The 20,227-nt window shown below is 33.1% G+C and overlaps 1 protein-coding gene across 3 annotated transcripts; it reads left to right on the top strand.

The window, feature by feature from the left end:
* Positions 1 to 10,111: 10,111 nt before the first annotated feature.
* Positions 10,112 to 18,019, top strand: LOC148607183 (alpha-1,6-mannosyl-glycoprotein 4-beta-N-acetylglucosaminyltransferase-like). Of its 3 annotated transcripts, none has more exons than XM_088545533.1 (6): positions 10,125 to 10,187; positions 12,457 to 12,607; positions 14,944 to 15,042; positions 15,604 to 15,674; positions 15,996 to 16,098; positions 17,374 to 18,019. In XM_088545533.1, exons 3-6 carry the CDS (start codon positions 14,955 to 14,957, stop codon positions 17,976 to 17,978), a joined length of 867 nt encoding a protein of 288 aa, XP_088401659.1. In that variant the 5' UTR covers positions 10,125 to 10,187; positions 12,457 to 12,607; positions 14,944 to 14,954; the 3' UTR covers positions 17,979 to 18,019. The 3 variants fall into 3 exon arrangements, with proteins under 3 accessions (XP_088401658.1, XP_088401659.1, XP_088401657.1); XM_088545531.1 differs by having other exon boundaries at positions 16,858 to 18,019; XM_088545532.1 differs by lacking the exon at positions 12,457 to 12,607 and having other exon boundaries at positions 10,112 to 10,187; positions 16,858 to 18,019.
* The last annotated feature ends 2,208 nt before the right edge of the window (positions 18,020 to 20,227 follow it).

Genomic DNA, 20,227 nt, shown 5'->3' with positions numbered 1-20,227 from the left:
ACTGTATTTAAGTTGAACATTAAATGTTCCTATTTATTATAAATGTTCGCAAACACATTACATATAATTTAGTAATTATACATACAAATGCACAAATCGTGGTTTCCATCCCAAGCCGAGTTGCCAATGGCAGCTGAATTGGTAGCCAAATCTTCTCCGTCATGCACGTCTCTAAATGAGATAAAGTAGTTGGCCAGAAGTTAGCTCGGAGTACTTGTAATTTGGGATTTTATCTCTACGAGTAAGCAACGATAATACAGCTCAGGTATTGAACTTGTACAAAGCTGGGTCTGTTTGATTGGTCAAATGTTCACTTCTTCAGTGTGATTCAGTTTTCTTAAATGTCCTCCGGAAAACCTGAATAATGAATACATCACTTCATTCAATTTCACAATGATTATCTATATAATTGAGTTTATTCTATCCATCGTTTTATCAAGCCTTCCAAAGATTTTAACGTCTATATTTCAATTCACTCTGAGTAATTAATGTAACTGATATTTGTACACGATAAACAAGAATGGTTTGAATTTTTGTGTCGGTCCAATGCTATTTTTCGTCTGACTCAGGAATGACACGAGAATGGTTTTAGCGAATATTTAAAGAGACAATACCCCATCGGGATGAAAAATGTCAAGGCAAGGTCACCTATTGGTCTTATTTGTCCCCAAAACAACATTATACACAATTACAGCGAAATAGTTGCACCTATATACTCCAACAACGTCAAAGTAAACGGAAAACGAAAACTAAACATGATTTACAGAGGCCATAAATTTCTGATTTGGGACTGAGGCAAAAAAAAAAAAAAATGCGGCTGAGTTATTATACTTCGGCAAGATCAAAACCCTCCATCTTTTTAAATATGGACTCTGTAGAGCAAAATATTACACATTTAAACACACCAAAGATAATTCAACAATTGAGACCCTTGTCAAAACAGAAATAAAGAAACTGATTTTACAGGGCACAAATGTAAAAACGAAGGATTACTAGCAGTTAACTGATATGCCAGCTCCAGACCAGTTTAAACATACAAGAAGTTATGTCCTCATCGTATATAAATTCAATCGCGATCCATGCGAAAACAAGGGTACATCATAAGTCATACAATAAGGACACAACTCAAGTCATGCCGAAAATTGCTTTTGAATATTTTGTGTTAGTTTCTGTGTGAAGACTCGGTGAGCAAATCAATGTAAATACCAGAAAATGCTATTCAAAGAGTGTGATGATTGGAATATTTATTGAATATTCAGTGTATCCTTACTATGAAACTAGAAAAGCATAATTATATTAAGGGGAAAATCATGCTAACCAAAATTATGTAAAGATCTTCTGTCAGAAACATTTTTGAAATGTCACGTCGTTTTAATTATTAGCCACGGCTATGATAGCATATACATTATTTAAACCATCTCCTCCAGATTTAAGTACATTGCAACAAGTTTTATTAAAATCAGGCAGGAAGTGATTCATGCAGACTTCTACAATCTATTCTATAAAATCAACAGAATTCATTTTCATTTCTAATTCAGAAACTATTACATACCACATTACCAGTTATAGTTTGTCATACGGTTGTTGCACTTTTGAGATAAAAATTATATAGAATGTGTATGAAATTGACAACTTGTAAGAGTTATAGTGTTAAAAGTGGTTTGATTTGGTTGATTTTTGTGGGAGAAGAATGTATGGTGTCCTCACAAGTACAGAGCTAAATACAGAAATGACTATTAATATGTAAAAATATAGAATATGTAGACCGAAAGAGCATCGTTTGTTTGTTGGAGTTTTCTACACCATGAATCATCTCTACCATATGCAGTGTTTGAATTTCATATGGACTATTTCGTTATGACTGCGGTCATTACATTTTCAAGGTAGGAGTCTAAAGTCTTAACTAGATAAAAAAAATACCAGTTTTATATATTGTAAATTTCGATATGCTGTACACGTTTTTCAAGGAGTAACCTCTCATCAGCAGCATTAAAATCAAATATGTAGGAGGATCATTATATATTGTAATTTTCGATTTAAAAAAAAGGTATTGTATAGTTACTTAGAGACAAACAAACTAACATTTAAACTATAAAGATCACATGAATAAATATTTAAACTATAAAGATCACATGTAAACAACTGATTGGAACCGGTTATGCCATCCTATCAAACAAATAAAAATACGATACTTATATTATAACTATTTCTGTATGAAACAAAACAAAACAAGCTCTGTCAATTACTGTGAACTGAAGACAGTATTTTTCATCTTTTTTTCATATTTTTATAATAACTTGTAAAAAAATATTATATCTTAAAATCACAAAATACTGAAAGACATCATAGTCAAATATTATATCATCGTTAATTAATTGCACAAATGACTTTAATCACGAATTGTAAAGAAATAAGATAATTAATTAACACATAAAATTTATTCGAAACCGATAAAGAAAATTAGTATTAACGTACTGTAACCTTTTTAAAAATAAGTTAAAATGCCGTTCGTATCTGTTTAACAGAATCTGAGGTATTTCAATATTTATGACACATATTAAAACTTGATTGTTCTAAGTTAACCGAACTACCAATAAAACCTGAAGCCTAAACAACAAACGCATACACATACACTAAGTAAATCAACTAACCACTTAGCCTTAACCCAAGTTCCTGGAGCACCTAGCTCCCGGGACAGCTAGTTCCAGAACACCTTGTTTTTGAGACACCTAGTCTCGTAGAAACTTGCTCCCTAGACACGTAGTCTCGGAACACCTAGCTTCCGAGACACCTAGTCTTTGAAACACTATGTTTCAAGCAAGCCCATAGATAGTTAAAAACCACCTCTTCGAGCGACTGCGATCATTCCCTAACTAGAGAACAACCCGGTAGTTCGCAACTATTCTAAAAGCTTCTTGAACTATTTGCTTGTAAACCACTTGATTATTTTTATAAATAATCAGTAAGTAAGATTTAATTTTTAGCATATAAATCAACCAATCAATAAGAACAAAACGATTTGGACAACTCACATGTCACAAAACCAACCTTCCTTTGTGTACACATATAGTTATACGTTATAAGTTTTTTACTTGTGGTAGCTTTGGTACTGACATGCATTAAATATGACATTGTTGTATTTTCATGAAGGCCTCTGCATTGTCTTAGATAAGCCAAAAGAAACTTCTCTACCAAACAAAATTAACATATTAACAGCTAAAATATCGTCTAAAAAATTGAACACATACAAGGCTTTAAAATTTCATTACATGTAAAGGTCTAGTAATAAAATGTGTTGAACAATGTTCAATTATAACAATAGTATACACATTCTTAATTATATAAATCATAATAAAATTAAGCATTGTTTTGTTGGATGTGAAATGTATATTAGTTATCTACATCAGCGTTGTATAGTAGAAATTATCCTGGTGACGCTGATACCCATGGTAGAAAGGAATGCAGCGACGAGTGCATAGCTGCCAATTGTCATTGCACCTATTTTGCAAAGGCAATACCAATCAAGGATGGGTATCCATAGATTTTGCAGAAATATGACGCGATTGAATTTTAGCCCGCAGAAAACAATTGTCAAACTTATGAACTGTAATATATTAAGTACCATTATCAGAAAGATTTTTTTGTTTGGAAGATGGTGCTTGCTTTAACTGGAATACCGTTTAATATCCTTGAGTTCAGCTTCTGTTAATTTTGGGAAGTCGTCTAAAGATGTTTCATTTACGTTTCTCAAATAGCTTGTTTTGTTGCCAAATGTTACATTTCAACACGTTATTGTTGGTCGTTTGATTTCCTTGTTAAACGTTTCTTTTTTACCTCTTAAATAGCACCATCTGGTGATTCCCGAATCATTGGTCTAAGTTTATTACAGAGGGAGCAAACATTTCATACACAGCCACCGCTATATTTTGACTGGCTATTACATGTAGGCGTTACCTGGTCTAACGCTTCTCATAGCTTAATCCCTTAATTGGCTGATTCAACCCCTAATCTGACATTTTTCTCAAGTCTAGAATGGTTTGCATCCTCAGTGGTATGTTGATGTTGGCATTTTGGTATCAAATCAGGCCTCTCATTCTGTATTCCAAGACTTTCTTAAAACTCTAAACAGTCCAGAAAACCTCGGCCAACAAAAAAATAAATCTTCCTCTTTCTTCTGTAATTGATTCGAATACTTTAGAATAGAGACGTCATTATTCCTGTCATCGGCCAAATAAAGACCAACACTTATGATATATCCATCAGTTCCAACTACCATCATCGGCTTAACTTAAAGTCGATGCTTATGTCCACTGAAAGTATGACGCTAAAAACTGTAGTTGAAACTTTTGTTTAATGTTGATATATATGTCACAGCGGTACGAGTTTGAGTCCCGCGGAGGGAACGACCAAACATTTGCTTCGCAAATTTGACAGTTCTAACATCGTTGGGAATTTTTCAGACCCTTCTATAAGTTTACGTTATCTTCCCTGTATTTATTTGATCCGATGAGCAGTGTAGTGAATAGAGTCGTCACATTCTGAGACGTTGTATAATATTGATTTTTTGTGACATGCATCATTAATTTGATCCTCTATCCTACATAATAACACCTAGATGAACTGTCCCGTACTACCATACATCGTGTACTAAGTTACAGCCCTAGATTAATCCTACGAGGAGGAATCACCCGGCCAGCGAAAGCTATATTTTTAGATAGTCTAGCTGGCCGAGTGGTCTAGGGCGCTGGACTTAGTGCAGGCGGTGTTGCCATAGATGTCACAGCGGTACGAGTTCGAGTCCCGCGGAGGGAACGACAAAAATTTGCTTCGCAAATTTGACAGTTCTAACATCGTTGGGAAATTTTCAGACATATATATATATATATAATATAATTATATATATACAACGTCTCAGAATGTGACGACTATTTGCTACACAACTCTATCGGATCAAATTGATACAGGAAAGATATATAAACGTATAGAAAGGTCTGCAAAATTCCCCAACGATGTTAGAACTGTCAAATTTGCGATACAAATTTTTGGTTGTTCCCTCCGCGGGACTCGAACTCGTACTGCTGTGACATCTATGGCAACACCGCCTGCACAAAGTCCAGCGCATATATATATGTCTGAACTACTACTGCTTTCTTTTTCATCGCAATCTTAATTGCACTCACGTCGGTGAAATCGAAGAAAATAAGAAATTCCGAAAATTCCTCTTTTCTTAAAAAATCACATTATTGTTACATTGAAACTGAAAAATACTCCCTGAAATGAGAAGGTATGTTGGATACATCAATAATTAAAACAATAGTACCCAAACATGTCTATTTTATACCGTTTATATGCCACAATGTATCATTTTAGTTCATGTTGAGGTATATTTTTCATAAGTAGGGTGGCAATTTTTCACCTAACTTAACTTGAAAATATTCATATATTTATTACTTTGGCTTATTTGGAGGCTAGGACACTATGTAAATGAACCGTTTTAAACAAAAGCCTGTTTAAACTACGGTTTTCTAAAAAATGACAATAATAGGTGATAAAAAAGAAATTCTGAAAATTTCCTTTTTTTCAATTTTATTGTAATATTAACCCGAAAAGGAAGATCTAAGCACCTTAATTGATCAGATATGTTGGTACATGATTATCGTAATCATGAATGCCTAAAATATGAGTTCTACAGTGTCAGTATGCTGTGAACGAGAATTCTGTTTGATACTGAGACAAGTTTTTTAAGGGATAGGGGTGATATTTTTAGTACTTTTTTGAAAGTTCTTCCTGGAAAATTAGTTTTTTTCGTGGTTTATTTATGTTATTTATTGAATGACACAAAATTTGAGACGTTTTAGTTAAGCAATAACTTGCAGAGGCGAGTTTGTGTGAGTTTTTACGGAAAAATCGAAAATCTAATTTTTTGGGAATTTTTTTTTGTTATAAATTTTGAATACGAAAATCGCCAAAATTCATTAAAAGAACGCCAGAAGTATTCATTGTGATAATACTAAACAGAAAATACCAAAGTCATTCTTTACTGAAGCATCAATATTTTAGGGGTTTTGACATGGAAAAATATGTCAATTTAAGTAATTTTTCTGTAGGAATAGGGTACATTTTTTTTTCATTTTACCAAAAAAACCTTAAGGAGGTAGATCTAGGTTAAGGGATATAACTCATGAAATTAATGATATGTTTCTATTATATTCAATTTCACCAAAGCCTCTCATGCTTTCCTTTGAAGCAGAATGAAATGAATCCTAGTTAATTAGATGGTTACATAAGATTGATGTAAAATGCTGAATACGAACGTTCCAATGGTTAATAGTTGTGTCCCTTACCCTAGGTCTACCTCCTTATGGGTTATAACCATTGTAAAGCTGAGACATTGGACTACATGATAATAACTAATTATGTTTAACTTTGGCTTTTGGACCTAGTTGGGTACAAAAATAGACTTTTACTGAAAAAGAATTCGAGAATATTTTTTGGCGACAAATTCATTCGGTAATGGGAGATATAAAGGTACCTAACAAACATCAAGTTGATGAGTTCTGGGAAGAGGGAGTTGCACGGTGGAACGTTCCAGCACATGGACTACATTAAAATAACATAAATGTTGTGCCTATCAAATGGTAAAAGCCAAAACACATTTATTAAGATATTTTAATCACACGTAAATAGAAACAAAACAGTTTGATAGCGTATGATAGCGGTTGCTATTCAATCAATAAAATTAATTATGCACTTGACAAAAATGGACAAAAAAAAAGGAATTATTTTCTAAGCTAAAAGTTATGCAAATGCGATTCACTGTTGAAAACCCTACATATTTTTTTAATTTTTGATATTTGTTTGAATTGCCATAGTAAACAGAAATCAATATTCAGTTTTGTCATATAACCCGTGTTCTTAAGAGATAAAAAATTATATAGAATGCAAGGTATATTTCAAAATTACGGGAGATAACTCTGTAAAGGGCACTCAAACACAATAGATTCTATTGGATTTTCAATGTTTAATATCTTATAAGAGCAGACAGATTGGAATGAATAATTACACATTTCATAATAGATTTGATACATCGCATCTACCCCAAAGAACTTGAGATAAAAGATACTACAGACACGGTAAGGTCAGCCTCATATCTTGACCTACACTCAGAAATCGATGGTAAAGGAAAACAACTGACCAAACTTTACGACAAACGTGATGACTTTTCATTCAGAATCGTCAATTTTCCTTTCAAGTGTGGCAACATCCCTCCCGCACCTGCGTATGGAGTGTTCATATCACAACTCATACGTTATACCAGAGCTTGCAGAAATGAAGCAGACCTCTTGTATCGCTAGAATTATAACAAATAGGCTTCTGGAACAGGTTTATGTTGCTACAAGATTGAAGTCATCAATACAGAAGTTTCATGGTTTTCGTGGATCGTTATGGTGTATCCATCTGCACCATGAAAACTTATTTATTTGAATGTATGATTTTAGTTCTTTGATGTGTATACCTGTTTTCCATGTCTGGTCTTTGTCCCTGGATTACATTCTTTGGATTACCACTATAACCTTGGTTCCCTTGATTACTCTTTTTATGCTTTCGTTTTAGTACGGTGTCTATGTTTAAAGATAAAACAGTTCTGATCTTAAAACAAATGTGAACATGAAACAGGCTTACGTTTACTGGTATGTACAAAACATTTCGAAAAAAGTTACTACATTTACAGTCTATCAATTATTTGAATTCAAATTATAAACAAGTATATCGTAAACAACAACAATATAGGCAAAATACAGTACTATTAGAGATAATTTAAGTTGATGCCAAAAAAAAAAAAAAAAAAAGTACCATGTGCACTTACAGTTTGACATGATAAAAAGTATTTTGTTTAAAGAACAGTTATAGGTCAACAAGTGGCGAGCTTATCTTATCTTATATGAATAACAAGTACTCTTTTTCAAATAAATTAAGTTTGACAAGTTTTGTAAATTGTTTTCACAGACAGGTTTGTCCATACTTGCGTCGATAAGGTTAATCGAATAAACGCAGATGATTACCCACAGGATTGTGTGTACTGTGGGATTTACATTTTATTACAGAAAAAGCCGAATTAAGGTTAAGGTCGGGGGTGTTTGATTTTGTTCACTTTTGTCCCCCTTAACCGGACATGTATAAAGCAGTCATAATATAGGGATTTAAGTAATCGAATGGGGTAACAATCGACAAGCAATCTATACTCAGTTCCTAGAGAGTGAAATCGCTCACCGGCGCTCAACATTTGGGCGGCAAAGGACGTTTTCACATACGACTTGTATATTTGAAATGACTGTTGCCCCCTTAAGCAGCCACTATATAGGACTTGTAGTAATCGAATAGTGTTACAATCGACACCCAATCGATACTCGATTCCTAGAGATTGAAAACGCTCATCCGGGCTCAATAGGTTAGCGGTTAGGAACGTTTTCGCATAATTAAGAGTCTGTATTCTACATTGTCTGAATAGATACGCCAGTGTTGTCTAACTCTTTGTATACCTCTGATGAATAGGGGTTTGATTTTGTCTCCTATTGCCTTGTACAGATTAACATTGTTAAAATCTTTTTTTGGACTGGCACGACCGAATAAATCGATCGCTTTCAAGAATATAGGCTTCACTCCACTGAAGTTTCAGACTGCTTGTTATGTTTGCTGTTTTGTTTGTGTCTATAGAAGTCAGATACTACATTGGCATACGCGGCTGCCATTTTTGTTCGCATACCATTGTTCTCAAGTCATCATTTTCCTCGATTGTAGTACAAATACCTGCCATTTCTGGGTTATTCTCGTTTTTACGAGTTCCCCGAAGATCTATCTATTTTGACTCAATACTTTCACTCGTCGTCGTACTCCAGTATATGTCTTCATGTTTTGAATGTATGTGGTGCTAACTTTCCAACAACCTTAGTCCATGGAGGTCACTCTTTCTATAATTCATGTATTTAGTTTTTTTTCTTAAAAATATTTTGAAATTATAGCTTCCAAGTTTTCCAGAAATTACACATTGCAGTTCTAAAGAAATTATTTAAATCTTGTCATAAGTATATATAAACTCAAACAAAAGATTGGATGAAAATTATACTTGCATATTCATATCTATTAGGTTTCAAAAGACAGTGACCTTACGCATAAAATTCTGCAGGAGGGAAAATAGACAGCTACTTAGCTTAGGAGTAATCAAGGGAACCAAAATTCAAGCGGAAATCAAAAGAATGTAATATAGGGACAGCGACTAGAAATGGAAAACAGACAAACACATCAAAGAACATAAAATAACTAAAAACTATACATACAAGATACAAATTTCAATGAGAAACTCGGACTCCACGAAAAACTGGGAGCATGGACTAGGTGTACCGGTAGGGAAAGCGCCCTCTTCTGTTCTAGAAACACGACCCGAGTTGCTTATAAAAAGTCATGTTCGGGGTAGGCGAAAGAGGAAAGAAAACTATGACACGTTGAACACATCAGTTTTCATGGTACAGGAACATCCACGAGTTGGTACCTGGTCCATGGTCCAAGTTTTTAGTGGAGTCCGAGTTGCTCATTTGCTTTTGTTACTTTTTATGTATGATTTTAATTACCTTATGTTCATTGTTGTGTATGTCTGTTTTCCATGTTTGGTCTTTGTCCCTGGATTCTTTTGATTACCGCTATAACCTTGGTACCCTTGATTACTCTTTCATGATGACGGCCATAAAACTGCTGTTGTAATCAATGCTTACCTTCCCGAACACCTTTATTTTTTGTGTGAGTTCATATTGCTAATTATTTATTTTTTAGGTGTCGTTATTTTTTTTATTTTTAGTTTATACGTGTATTTTTTATTCGGTTCACTATATTGTGTACATGTATGTAGATCGTCTCTGTTTCACGTTTTCATATCTTAGGATTTTGACTTATCAGCTGCATGACGCTTCGGTATATTTTTTGTCGATTTTTAAAGGTACCTACTACGTATACCTACAAAAATACTATTGATATTACATATGAATGAGTTTTAAAATTCGTTGATATATTCTGAAAAAATGGCGCAAATGTTAATTCATTGATTGTATTCTTAAATAAATTCACATTTGGATGAGCAGCGTAAAATGAAGCATTTTTGTAAAGCTAGGATATATTAGACAGGAAAGACACTATATGTAAGTGTAAACTTTGTATTGTTTCAAGTCTTGTTATTAATCAACCCATGTTCAAATTGCCTTGTATTTTACAGGTGAACATATTGTTCCAAGAAAGATTCATCTGTGTTATCCTTTACCAACTCCGTTTCCAGGCGGAAACTGATACTAAAGTCTTAGTCTCCGGACAATAATTTTAAGGCATAACATCACCTAGATATGTGAAAGTTGCATTTATTTTCTGTAAAAAGTGGCTTGATTTTTTTTTATTTTATCAATTATTTCAAGAAATTGCAACATAGACCATCGATTTTTTTGGTGTATGTGTATTTATTTGTTTGTTTGTGTTTGTGCGTTTACACAACATATTAACAGAATGCAGCTAGACTATTATAACTAGCGTTTTAGTGTTACATACTAATCTTACTTATAAGAAAATATTCAGATAAATTGTCTTAATGTCAATGTATATGCCGACATGTAAATAACAAATGTTCGGTGATCTATAGTTTTTATTTATAAGCATACGCATACGGAAATCACCTCTTAATTTGTTTATTTTGAAATATATGTTTCTGTTATTTTCTAAATGATTCGAAGAACAACTGAGGAAAATTGAATGAACTTCTGAAATGGAACATGAACCAATAAATGAATCCAAAGAATGAATGAACCATTAAGTACCATTTTTTTTGTAAGAATCAGGCTATGCTTGGAACATTATTTTTCACAATTTTGTCTTTTTTGCATCAAATATAATCAATAAACCTGGAAACAACCAAAATATGATTAAATATATCCTGAAGCATCTGTAAATTGTTTTTGATTGCTTATATAGAGACAAGTTGTGAAAATTTTCCTGCCAGTTTTTCCTAGTGCATTTGAACTGAATTTATCCTAACAATATTTTGATAAGGCAATATTTTTGATAGTTATTTCTGGAGGTTATGAGGTATAAATATTTCGATAATGCAATGAAATCTCGGTGTTGTTTTTTTTTTCTTCATTTACTACACTTCATATACATTTGTCTGATTCTTAGACAGGGGAGTACTTAATACAGAAGATGATTATATATGGTAATTTCGTAATTATCTTATTTGAACACTCTTTGTGTCCATTTCCGGTACAAAGTACACGCTATCCTTCTGCTCAGTGCAAATATCAAAATCATAGTATCAAATAGTGGACAGAGTTTAGAATTTTAAACGCTAAATGTAGCTTTATGATAATTTCAATAACTGATTCTTCAATCATGACAGTTTTATCTGGGTAGTTGATATAATCGAAGTTTCATACAACAGAACGTATTGTATTAGTTTCTCATTTCAGTATTGACATTCACGATTTTGTAAATTAATAGAATCAATTAATCTCAACATATTTTGCCATGCATGAAGCTGTTATATACATTGTGCATAATACAGTGAAACCTGTTAAAAGAAAACCCTGAATTAACCGAAAACCTGCCTACACCAGACAACTTTTGAAGTCCCATTGGGTCAGGTTAACTGTATTTTGAACCTGAATAAACCGTTCACCTGTCCAAACCGACCGAATTCTACAGTCCAAAAGGGTTCAATTTAGAGAGGTTTTACTGTAGTATTAGTATATTTTGCACTACAATATCATTTCCAAGTGATAATCGTACGTTTTCAAGCCATTATTTATAAATTAGAATCCATTGATAGTTATATGACAATTAAATATTAACTACCATTTTACTCTTCTGGGTGTATCGAAATTGCAAGACTCTCACAAAGTCAGGAACATTTACTGATGAAGTTATATGATTGTTTTATGTGAATCGAGCAACATATGATTAAAATGTATCGGAGGTTATGTTTCCCTAAGGCCGTACAGTTTGTTTGATAGACAAACTTCCAGGTTATGCGTTAAAATATGTTCATTTTTAGGAAAACACATCGTAAGTACGGCAAAGTTTCTAAGGCCACAGTCAATAAAATACGTGTTTTTCATAGCCGTTTGTTTTTTAAACCAAATTCTTGTCTAGATAAAAGAAAGAAAAATAAAGAACTAAATCTTCATTAACATTTTCAGTCAGATTTTGTTGACTTAAAATATATATCCATAACAACTTTAACACTTGCAATTAAAATGTAAACTGTTTAAGATTGTAATTTAAGATACAAATATATATTCTATAATGTGTAATATGCTTTTGACAGTTAAACTAATTTATTTATACTTATAGTTGAATAACACACATTTAAGCAATATTTTTCGCTTATATTTCTTATGTAATAATAATTCGATGATATTCCATAAGGTTTTGATGGCCTATCAGAAAGAAAACTATCGAACAAAATGATTGATGTGGTAACTTGACGACATAACGTGAAAAAAAGGTTTAAGTCATCTGCTTGTTCAGATCTTTTTCATATGATTCGATACATGAGGACACATTTTGAAGTATTCTGGTAAGATATGAGTTTTTATCACCTGGTCATAACATGAAATATTTCAAATTAAACTAATTTAACAATCAGATCAAAATTATCGATGTTGAACAAGTGCCATGTTAATTCAGGTGAAATGGAAATAACGATAATTTATGTATTGGTTAGATTAGTAACATGTATTTGATTTACTTCTATTTAATTTTTCATTTAATTTCGTGGATCATTATGGCATATCCATCTGCACCATGAAAACTGATTTATTCAACTGGTCATAGTTTTCCTTTCCTTGTTTTTCTACCCCGGACTTGACTTTTTATGAGCAACTCGGCGGGTGTTTATAGATAAGCAGAGGACGCTTACCCTACCGGTGCACCTGGTCCATGGTCCCAGTTTTTAGTGGAGTTCGAGCTCATTTGCTTTTGTTACTTTGTATGTATGATTTTAGTTCCTTTATGTTCTTTGCTGTGTATGTCTGTTTTCCATGTCTGGTCTTTGTCATTACATTCCTTTGATTACCGCTATAACCCTGTTTCCCTTGATTACTCTTTCATTACGAAAATGTAAATTCCTATCTAATTTGAAATTTGCACGCGTTATGCCTTTTATAAAAAAAAAGATAACATAAGCCTAAAAATTATAGGTCTATCTAGTTATTGAGCTGTGTAGCTTATAGGTATACATAATCATATAATATCAAAAGATCTCTTATACGAATGTCAGTAAGGATTAGCGGTTACTCTACAGTATATCAACTTATAGAAATCTATCACATTGCGTATCAAATCATGAATGAACGCTTCTGATAGAGTATGCTATATAGGATTATGAAACCATGTTTTCGTATGTCTTTCTCCCATAAAGTATACTGGAATACCCCAAAATTCAAATGAATTAGTAGAGGGAAGCAGTTCTCTTTTTCGTCTGTATTCACAATTATCAATCGCTTTAAAATGTCCGAACACTACGTCCAGTTCAAAAAAAGAATTGTTATGACTGATTAACGTTGTCTACAGACGCCTAACTAAATTTAAAAAAAAAAACAGATTAAATTTACATATCTGAAATTTCCCATTTGAAGCTTAAGATCAATTTCTGACTTATAGTTGTTATCTTTTTTATAAAATGGCATTACGCGTGTAACTTTCAAATTAGATGGGAATTCACATTTTCTGAAGTCATTTTTAAACGTAACACCAGACGTTTATTCTTTTAAATGAAAGGAGCATATGTCAATATACATGAAATGGATTGCTATAATAGAAAATTTAGTTGCTATCGATTTCCTTGCATAAATGTAGAATTAATGCAAAAAATGTTCATTAGTTCTAAAAAAAAGTATGCTTGTCCTATTTAAATGTGAAAAAAAAATGACTGAGAAACTCAGCCAAATTAGACAATCATTTATCATATATAGTATAATGTTAAAAAATGTGATATTTAGATGTTCTTTTTTTCAAAACGCGATTCACTACCTGTATTAAACATTTCAGTGAGCACGTCCTGGGGGTACATTTGCGTATACAGGCGGTATAATAAACAAACGAGACAACTTGCCTTAAATTAAATTATGACCCTGTTAATTAGTCTGATGATGATATGAAATATATCCAAGTATCTTCTCTTATTGAAATTAAAAAAGAAAAAAAAATACATTGAAAATGCCTAGACATATTGTTTTCTTCATTGATATATATATATTTTTTCCTTAGGTCCTGATTAGGTACATGTACAATGTAGTAATAAATCGCGGGGTTACTGGCAAATGTTTCTTTTACTTAAACTTGAAGGTGTGAAGGCATCCCTGTAGTTAACCTAATACATATTACCCAATCAAGTATGAGTGCGAAGTTGTTTTTGTTCAAACGAAAGTATACTTTCAAAATGTAAATACTTCCATTAAATACAACTAAATCGATCATCTTTTCATTATTATTGAAGATTTAACTATGTTGTGGGGCACTGTCTTAAAATCAGTTTTATATCCTTTTATTACTTCCAATCCGGAAACGTTTAAGCTTCTAATTTCGTGATAAATTCTGGACACAATGTGCAGATTATAGCTCGAATCCCCTTCCATGGTAACCACTAAGCCCCTTTTTTTCAAAAACTCCCGTTCCGCCCGGAAGGTATTTTTTAAAAAGGATCTAACAGCAATGTGGTGCGTCTAAACACCGCTCAGGAGTTCTGGGTTCATACAGAAGCAGATAATAACAATTGACGAGATACCTGTTTGTGACGTTCATCATTGTACTAGAAAACATGTACACGCTGTAACCAAATCACCACTTTATTCAAATAACTAAAAAAATTGAAATATTACAGACAAATTTATCTTATATTAGTTTTATTTTCAGTCTCAGCAGTTATGCAGATGAAAAGTTTGTTCATCAAATTTGCACCAGTCGTTGTATTTTTTCAGTTGTCTGTGGTCATCTACCAGTTTCATCGAAGGGGTGAGTAGAAGTAATACATGTGTACTACGTAAACATTGACGGTTATGCAATTGAAATAAACTATTGTCCAAGCTTGTCGTCCTCAAATTGGTACATGCGCCCATTCTTTGAAATATCATTGAATTAAATCTAAACGTGTTAATATTAGGAAACTGACGCATCCATAAAAATCACGAAGTTTTGCTTTGGTCACACGTTTTGTATTTGCTTTTTTTCGATTTTGGCAGTCAGTTTCCAAGAGAAAATACTTGTAAATCAAATAGTACCATTCTTCCTCCAAAGTGTTAAGTTTCCGTTTACAAAATGCTTGCATCAATTTCTATGTCTGTACGATTTTAGTTGATGTAAGTTAATTACGTCAACGTGTTCCTAGGATTCAATCTTTTGAATGAAATGTATTAATCTTGCACTGAAGACCTCTGTACATTAAACTTCCATTAGCAAATTCCATACATATATCTATTGTTCATTTCGATCTCCACTCTTATATTGGTCCTGTAATTACTCTTCCAATGAAACATCTGATATCTATAATTATCAGTATAATTTTGTTCATTGCAGAGCCAATTGCCCCCTACAGGAATTTGTACAAGCAAGGAAACAGGACATTGTCTAACCGTCAAAATATATCCGTAAGAACTAATATGATTTTAGACTATGCCTATGATGGACGGAGCTCAATGATATTCTTTGTTTATGATGCACATTCTGTGAGGAGAATGTGTGACACTATCTTCTAAATTTCTACAGGTGGCTCTGCATTTTCAGAAAAGATTTATTATACTCCTATTGTGGCCAATGTTTGTGAAAAAAATACAATTTCGAAATCAGTTGCAAACGAGTTACGCAAAGGAACATTCTTGGGAAGTTCCAATTGCCCTCGTCGGCATTTTACAATCCTTGTATATTTAGTTCTAACATTTCCCTTACTGTTGTAATATCGGTTATTTCAGGACGGAAGAAAACAAATATTCCCCAAATTTAGTTTGAATGATATTGACCCATCCTGGAGTGACAAAGTGTTAGTTGCTGGCCCAAAAAATCAAATACCAAAACGTAAGTTTTTTTTATCTCCAAAACCTGTACGGTGACCAAAATTAATAAAATACAACTGCATACATGCCCTTCATGCCAAGTAATCTAAATGCAAACTTTCCATTGTGTCTTATAAATCTTTGGCAAATTTATAATCTTATCAAAATGCTTAATGCCTTTGGTGTTTGTAAAAAAATAATCTAAAGGAATTACAAACGTATGAGATTAAAAAAAAAAACAACGCAATACAAATTAAAGTATAAATCGCGCCGATAAAAAAAAATTGTAAATAGACTGGACAAACATTTCGACCAACATATGGCATTTAAAGGGGGTAGACCTTGGGTAAAGGATACGACTCTTACAAATCATTTGAACGTTTGTATTCAGTATTTTAGATCTCATAAAAGCATGAAAGTAACCTTGACTGATTTCATTCGATTTCAAATGAAAGCTTGAATATGACACAAGCATCTTACTGATTTCTAGAATTTTGTTCCTTACCCTAGATCTACATGTAGCTCCTTAAGTGTAAAATAATGATTGTCTTTACTGTTTTGAGAACTACATGTACTCACCACATATTTACCCGCATAAAAAGAAAAAAAAATATGATATTACTATTGATAATCTTTGCATCTCCAATATTTACTTCCGCGAGGAACCTACTTGTTTTTCCCACTGCTCAGCCTAACAGAAAAGTAACAGTACGTCACACATTGCCCATCAACTCATCGCAGGTAACAAAAAATAAACATTGGCATTGTATGAATTTGACAGGGTACATGACTATTGGATTTGTGACCGCTAAACGGCCAAAGAACATTCTGTATATGTTTGATACACTGAATTCCTTGATGACAAACGCAGATGAAAGTGACAAAACAGGCATTGTAATATTGATATTAATCGCCGAAACTGACGAAAAATGGAAAACTGATATCATTACCAGAATTAACAAAACATATCCGTATGCCGTTGCCGATGGAACTATTCAAATTATTCAAACTTTTAACTGGATATATCCGAAATTAAACAACCTTGAACATCACTATGACGGTCACTCAAAATTACGTGTTTCATGGAAGGCTAAACAAAACATTGATTTTGCATTACTTTGGTTATATGCGTATAAGAAGAACATGTCATCATTTTACCTACATTTAGAAGATGACGTCATAACTGTAAAAGGATATATAAAAATAATGCGTGCATTTATAGAGCATCAGAAAAGACGATGGGTATGTTTAGAGTTTTCAGAACTAGGAATGATAGCTAAACTGTATCATATTTCAGATTTACAGTCGTTGTCGACAATAGTGACATTGTTCTATGAAGAACAGCCTGCTGATGTTACATATCTATCGTTCAATTCGCTGATGCTGCAGTTTGGAAGAATAGTGCATAAACCAACTTTATTCCAACACATGGGCTTAAAATCGACATTAACAGAAAAACTTGAGAAACTGAAAGATAGCCTTTTCATTGGAAACTTTTCAAAGCCGCTGATTGGTGACAATCCACCAGCAGATGTTGTCACAACAATGGCAGGCGAAGGTTCTTCACCTCAGCTTGCATACGGATCTAGCTACGGATTTTTCTGGTCTGGTCGATATCCAAGACAAAACGAATACTTTAGAGTAAAGTTCAAGAGTCCCCAATCTGTAAGAAGAATTGTTATTGTATCAGGATCAATCAAATATCCAAAAGACAAAATTGAAAATGCAGCGTTAGAAGTTAGTCAATCATTAACATGTACAAATTTCAGAACAGTCGGATACTTTCAAAATGGCGTGTTTGACTATGAGTTTAATTTGTCGAGTATACATTGCTTTCAAATAAAACTTCTAAGTAGACACACTAGCTGGATATTAATCCAAGAAGTAGCGGTGTTTCTATGACATTAACCAAATAAAGCTAACCAAACATATGTCGCTTCAAAGAGAGCTTTGTTTTTACTTCTTTCACATTCTAAGCCATGGTATGGGTCTATCGACAAATAAGGCCAGGGAGATTCATCATATCTCAGGATAATCGATGAAACTGTTCAAATATATTTGTTACCGCCTAAGAACAACTGTTTCCATATTTATTATTTTAGATGTGCTATATATTGCGAAATAATTTATGACTGGTTAAAGTGTAAAGATTATATATTCAGATTAGTTACGTTACTTCTAATTTGATACTTTGGCAAAAAATATGATTAATTCATATGATTTTATTATAAACACACGCTACTTGATATTCTTTGATAAAAAGACCACCCAAATATTTCATTTGGTATAGTATGCATATGTTGAAAGGTGGTGGGAGGGAACAGTTATTTTTTTTACCCCGTGTTACCAACTTTTACATGAGGCATCACCGAAGGTAATAGTTTGTATCGAGTGGTAATAAATTTAATTTACTGTTCCAAAAATGAACGGTCGAAAAAAGTTTTATTACACTGAACCATAATGATGACTTTAAAAATCAATAAATGAATTGCGCCACCATGATTGTTAATTGTCGTCTGACCACGCAGTATCAGTAACGTTATTCACGGATAAACCTCGAGGGTATGTGAACTCCGATAAGCCAAAGAAAATTGGAAGAAATAAAGTCGTCAAATATGAGTGCGGCATTCTTGCTCTTATCAATAATAAAAACTGTTGAACTTGTAAACAGAACATTCAACTTATTATCTATGGTATTGATTAATTACCTTAGGTGCGGTTTTCCTGCCAATCCATGTCATATGATCATACATATGTTACTCATTATCCATTTATTTTCTACAATCTGTTGAGTTCTGCTTTTTTAAAAAATTGTTTTATCGAAAGAAAGGAATAAATGTATTTTTGATTGTGTTGTGCATATTTTCAAAATGACATTATTATTAAAATATACTGTTTGCTAGGAAGTCTTCCTTCAATCTTGTATTAATGATTTTCTTTCTATTTTTGCGAATAGTTTATGATTGATTGATTGACTGTTGACGTCTAACGCCCAAGCAGCAGTAGTTCAGCTATATCATAAAGTGGATGATAAAATGAACATAAAATGATGATGAAAAGAAAAATAGGATGGGACAAAAGGATAACAGGAAATACAAAGTTTTATTTCCACTGGAAATAGGGAGATGGTTTAGGGTAGGGAAATTCTGTTTCATATACTTTCATATAGAGAATTGAATGATCCTGTTGAATAATAAATGTACAAAAATAAACGAATGTTTCTATTGTGTGTTAATACCAACGCTCGCATTGTGCGTTAAGATGATGGCTACTATCATGCATTTATACAAAGCTCGTATCGTGCTTTTAAACGGACACTTTCATCGTGCGTACACTTCTATCATAACTTAAAAAGAACGCAAATCGGTGTGTAAACGTATGATAAACGATGCATGAACGCTAAATCGGGAAACAAGAAAGCTTCAAGAAGTGTTAGTCTACTGGTGTTTTGGTCAAGTCATTCTAATCGTATATTGCTATCATTAGTATGCCAGTGTGTCAACAGAATAGGCACACAGCAGCGCTAAGCTTGTCGTAAAAGATGTGAAAATACCCTGCTGTGGTATTCGATAGGAGTAGGATCCTTTGCGCTGATTGTATTTGCAAACCCTCTAGATTTCCATTCAAATATGGTCCATCCGGTCACGTCATATGCGAGATTTAGACATCACAGAAAACAAATCTCTCCGTAAGGTCCGTTCCAAAGGTCCGACACACAGTAACCCATGTTCAATAAATTGGAATCATAACTTTAAAATTCTTATGGATGTGGTAGAGAACCATGAAAAAAATGGAATAAACAAGAACACGCTGTTATAATAAGTAAAGACTGTGAAATCTTTAATTTTGAAACGTATGAAACTGTTAAGTAGAGAAAGAGTGTCAATGCTGCATAATATTTCAAGGACCCTGATGCAGCAACAACGTAGTCTAAATGTCTTACCAGTAGATAAAGACCAAAACAACATTGTTTGTGTCTGCAAAACACGTTACAATGATTTGTTATAAGAGGTAGACGTATATTATAACATCAGTAATAAGACCTATACTGTTACCACCCTGTCAAAAAAAGAAGGAAAAGTAGAAAGCCATAAATCTGTATTATTCTCTGTCGGTCTTTCCACCGAAGTGGATGATCCCGATCTACCGTT

This window comes from Perna viridis, chromosome 9, assembly GCF_037379345.1.
Source record: "Perna viridis isolate PV_CMFRI_1.1 ecotype Kerala chromosome 9, ASM3737934v1, whole genome shotgun sequence".
Classification (NCBI taxonomy): Eukaryota; Metazoa; Mollusca; class Bivalvia; order Mytilida; family Mytilidae; genus Perna; species Perna viridis.
The sequence above is the reverse complement of the archived record's forward strand: the minus strand, read 5'-3'. Positions and strand labels throughout refer to the sequence as shown.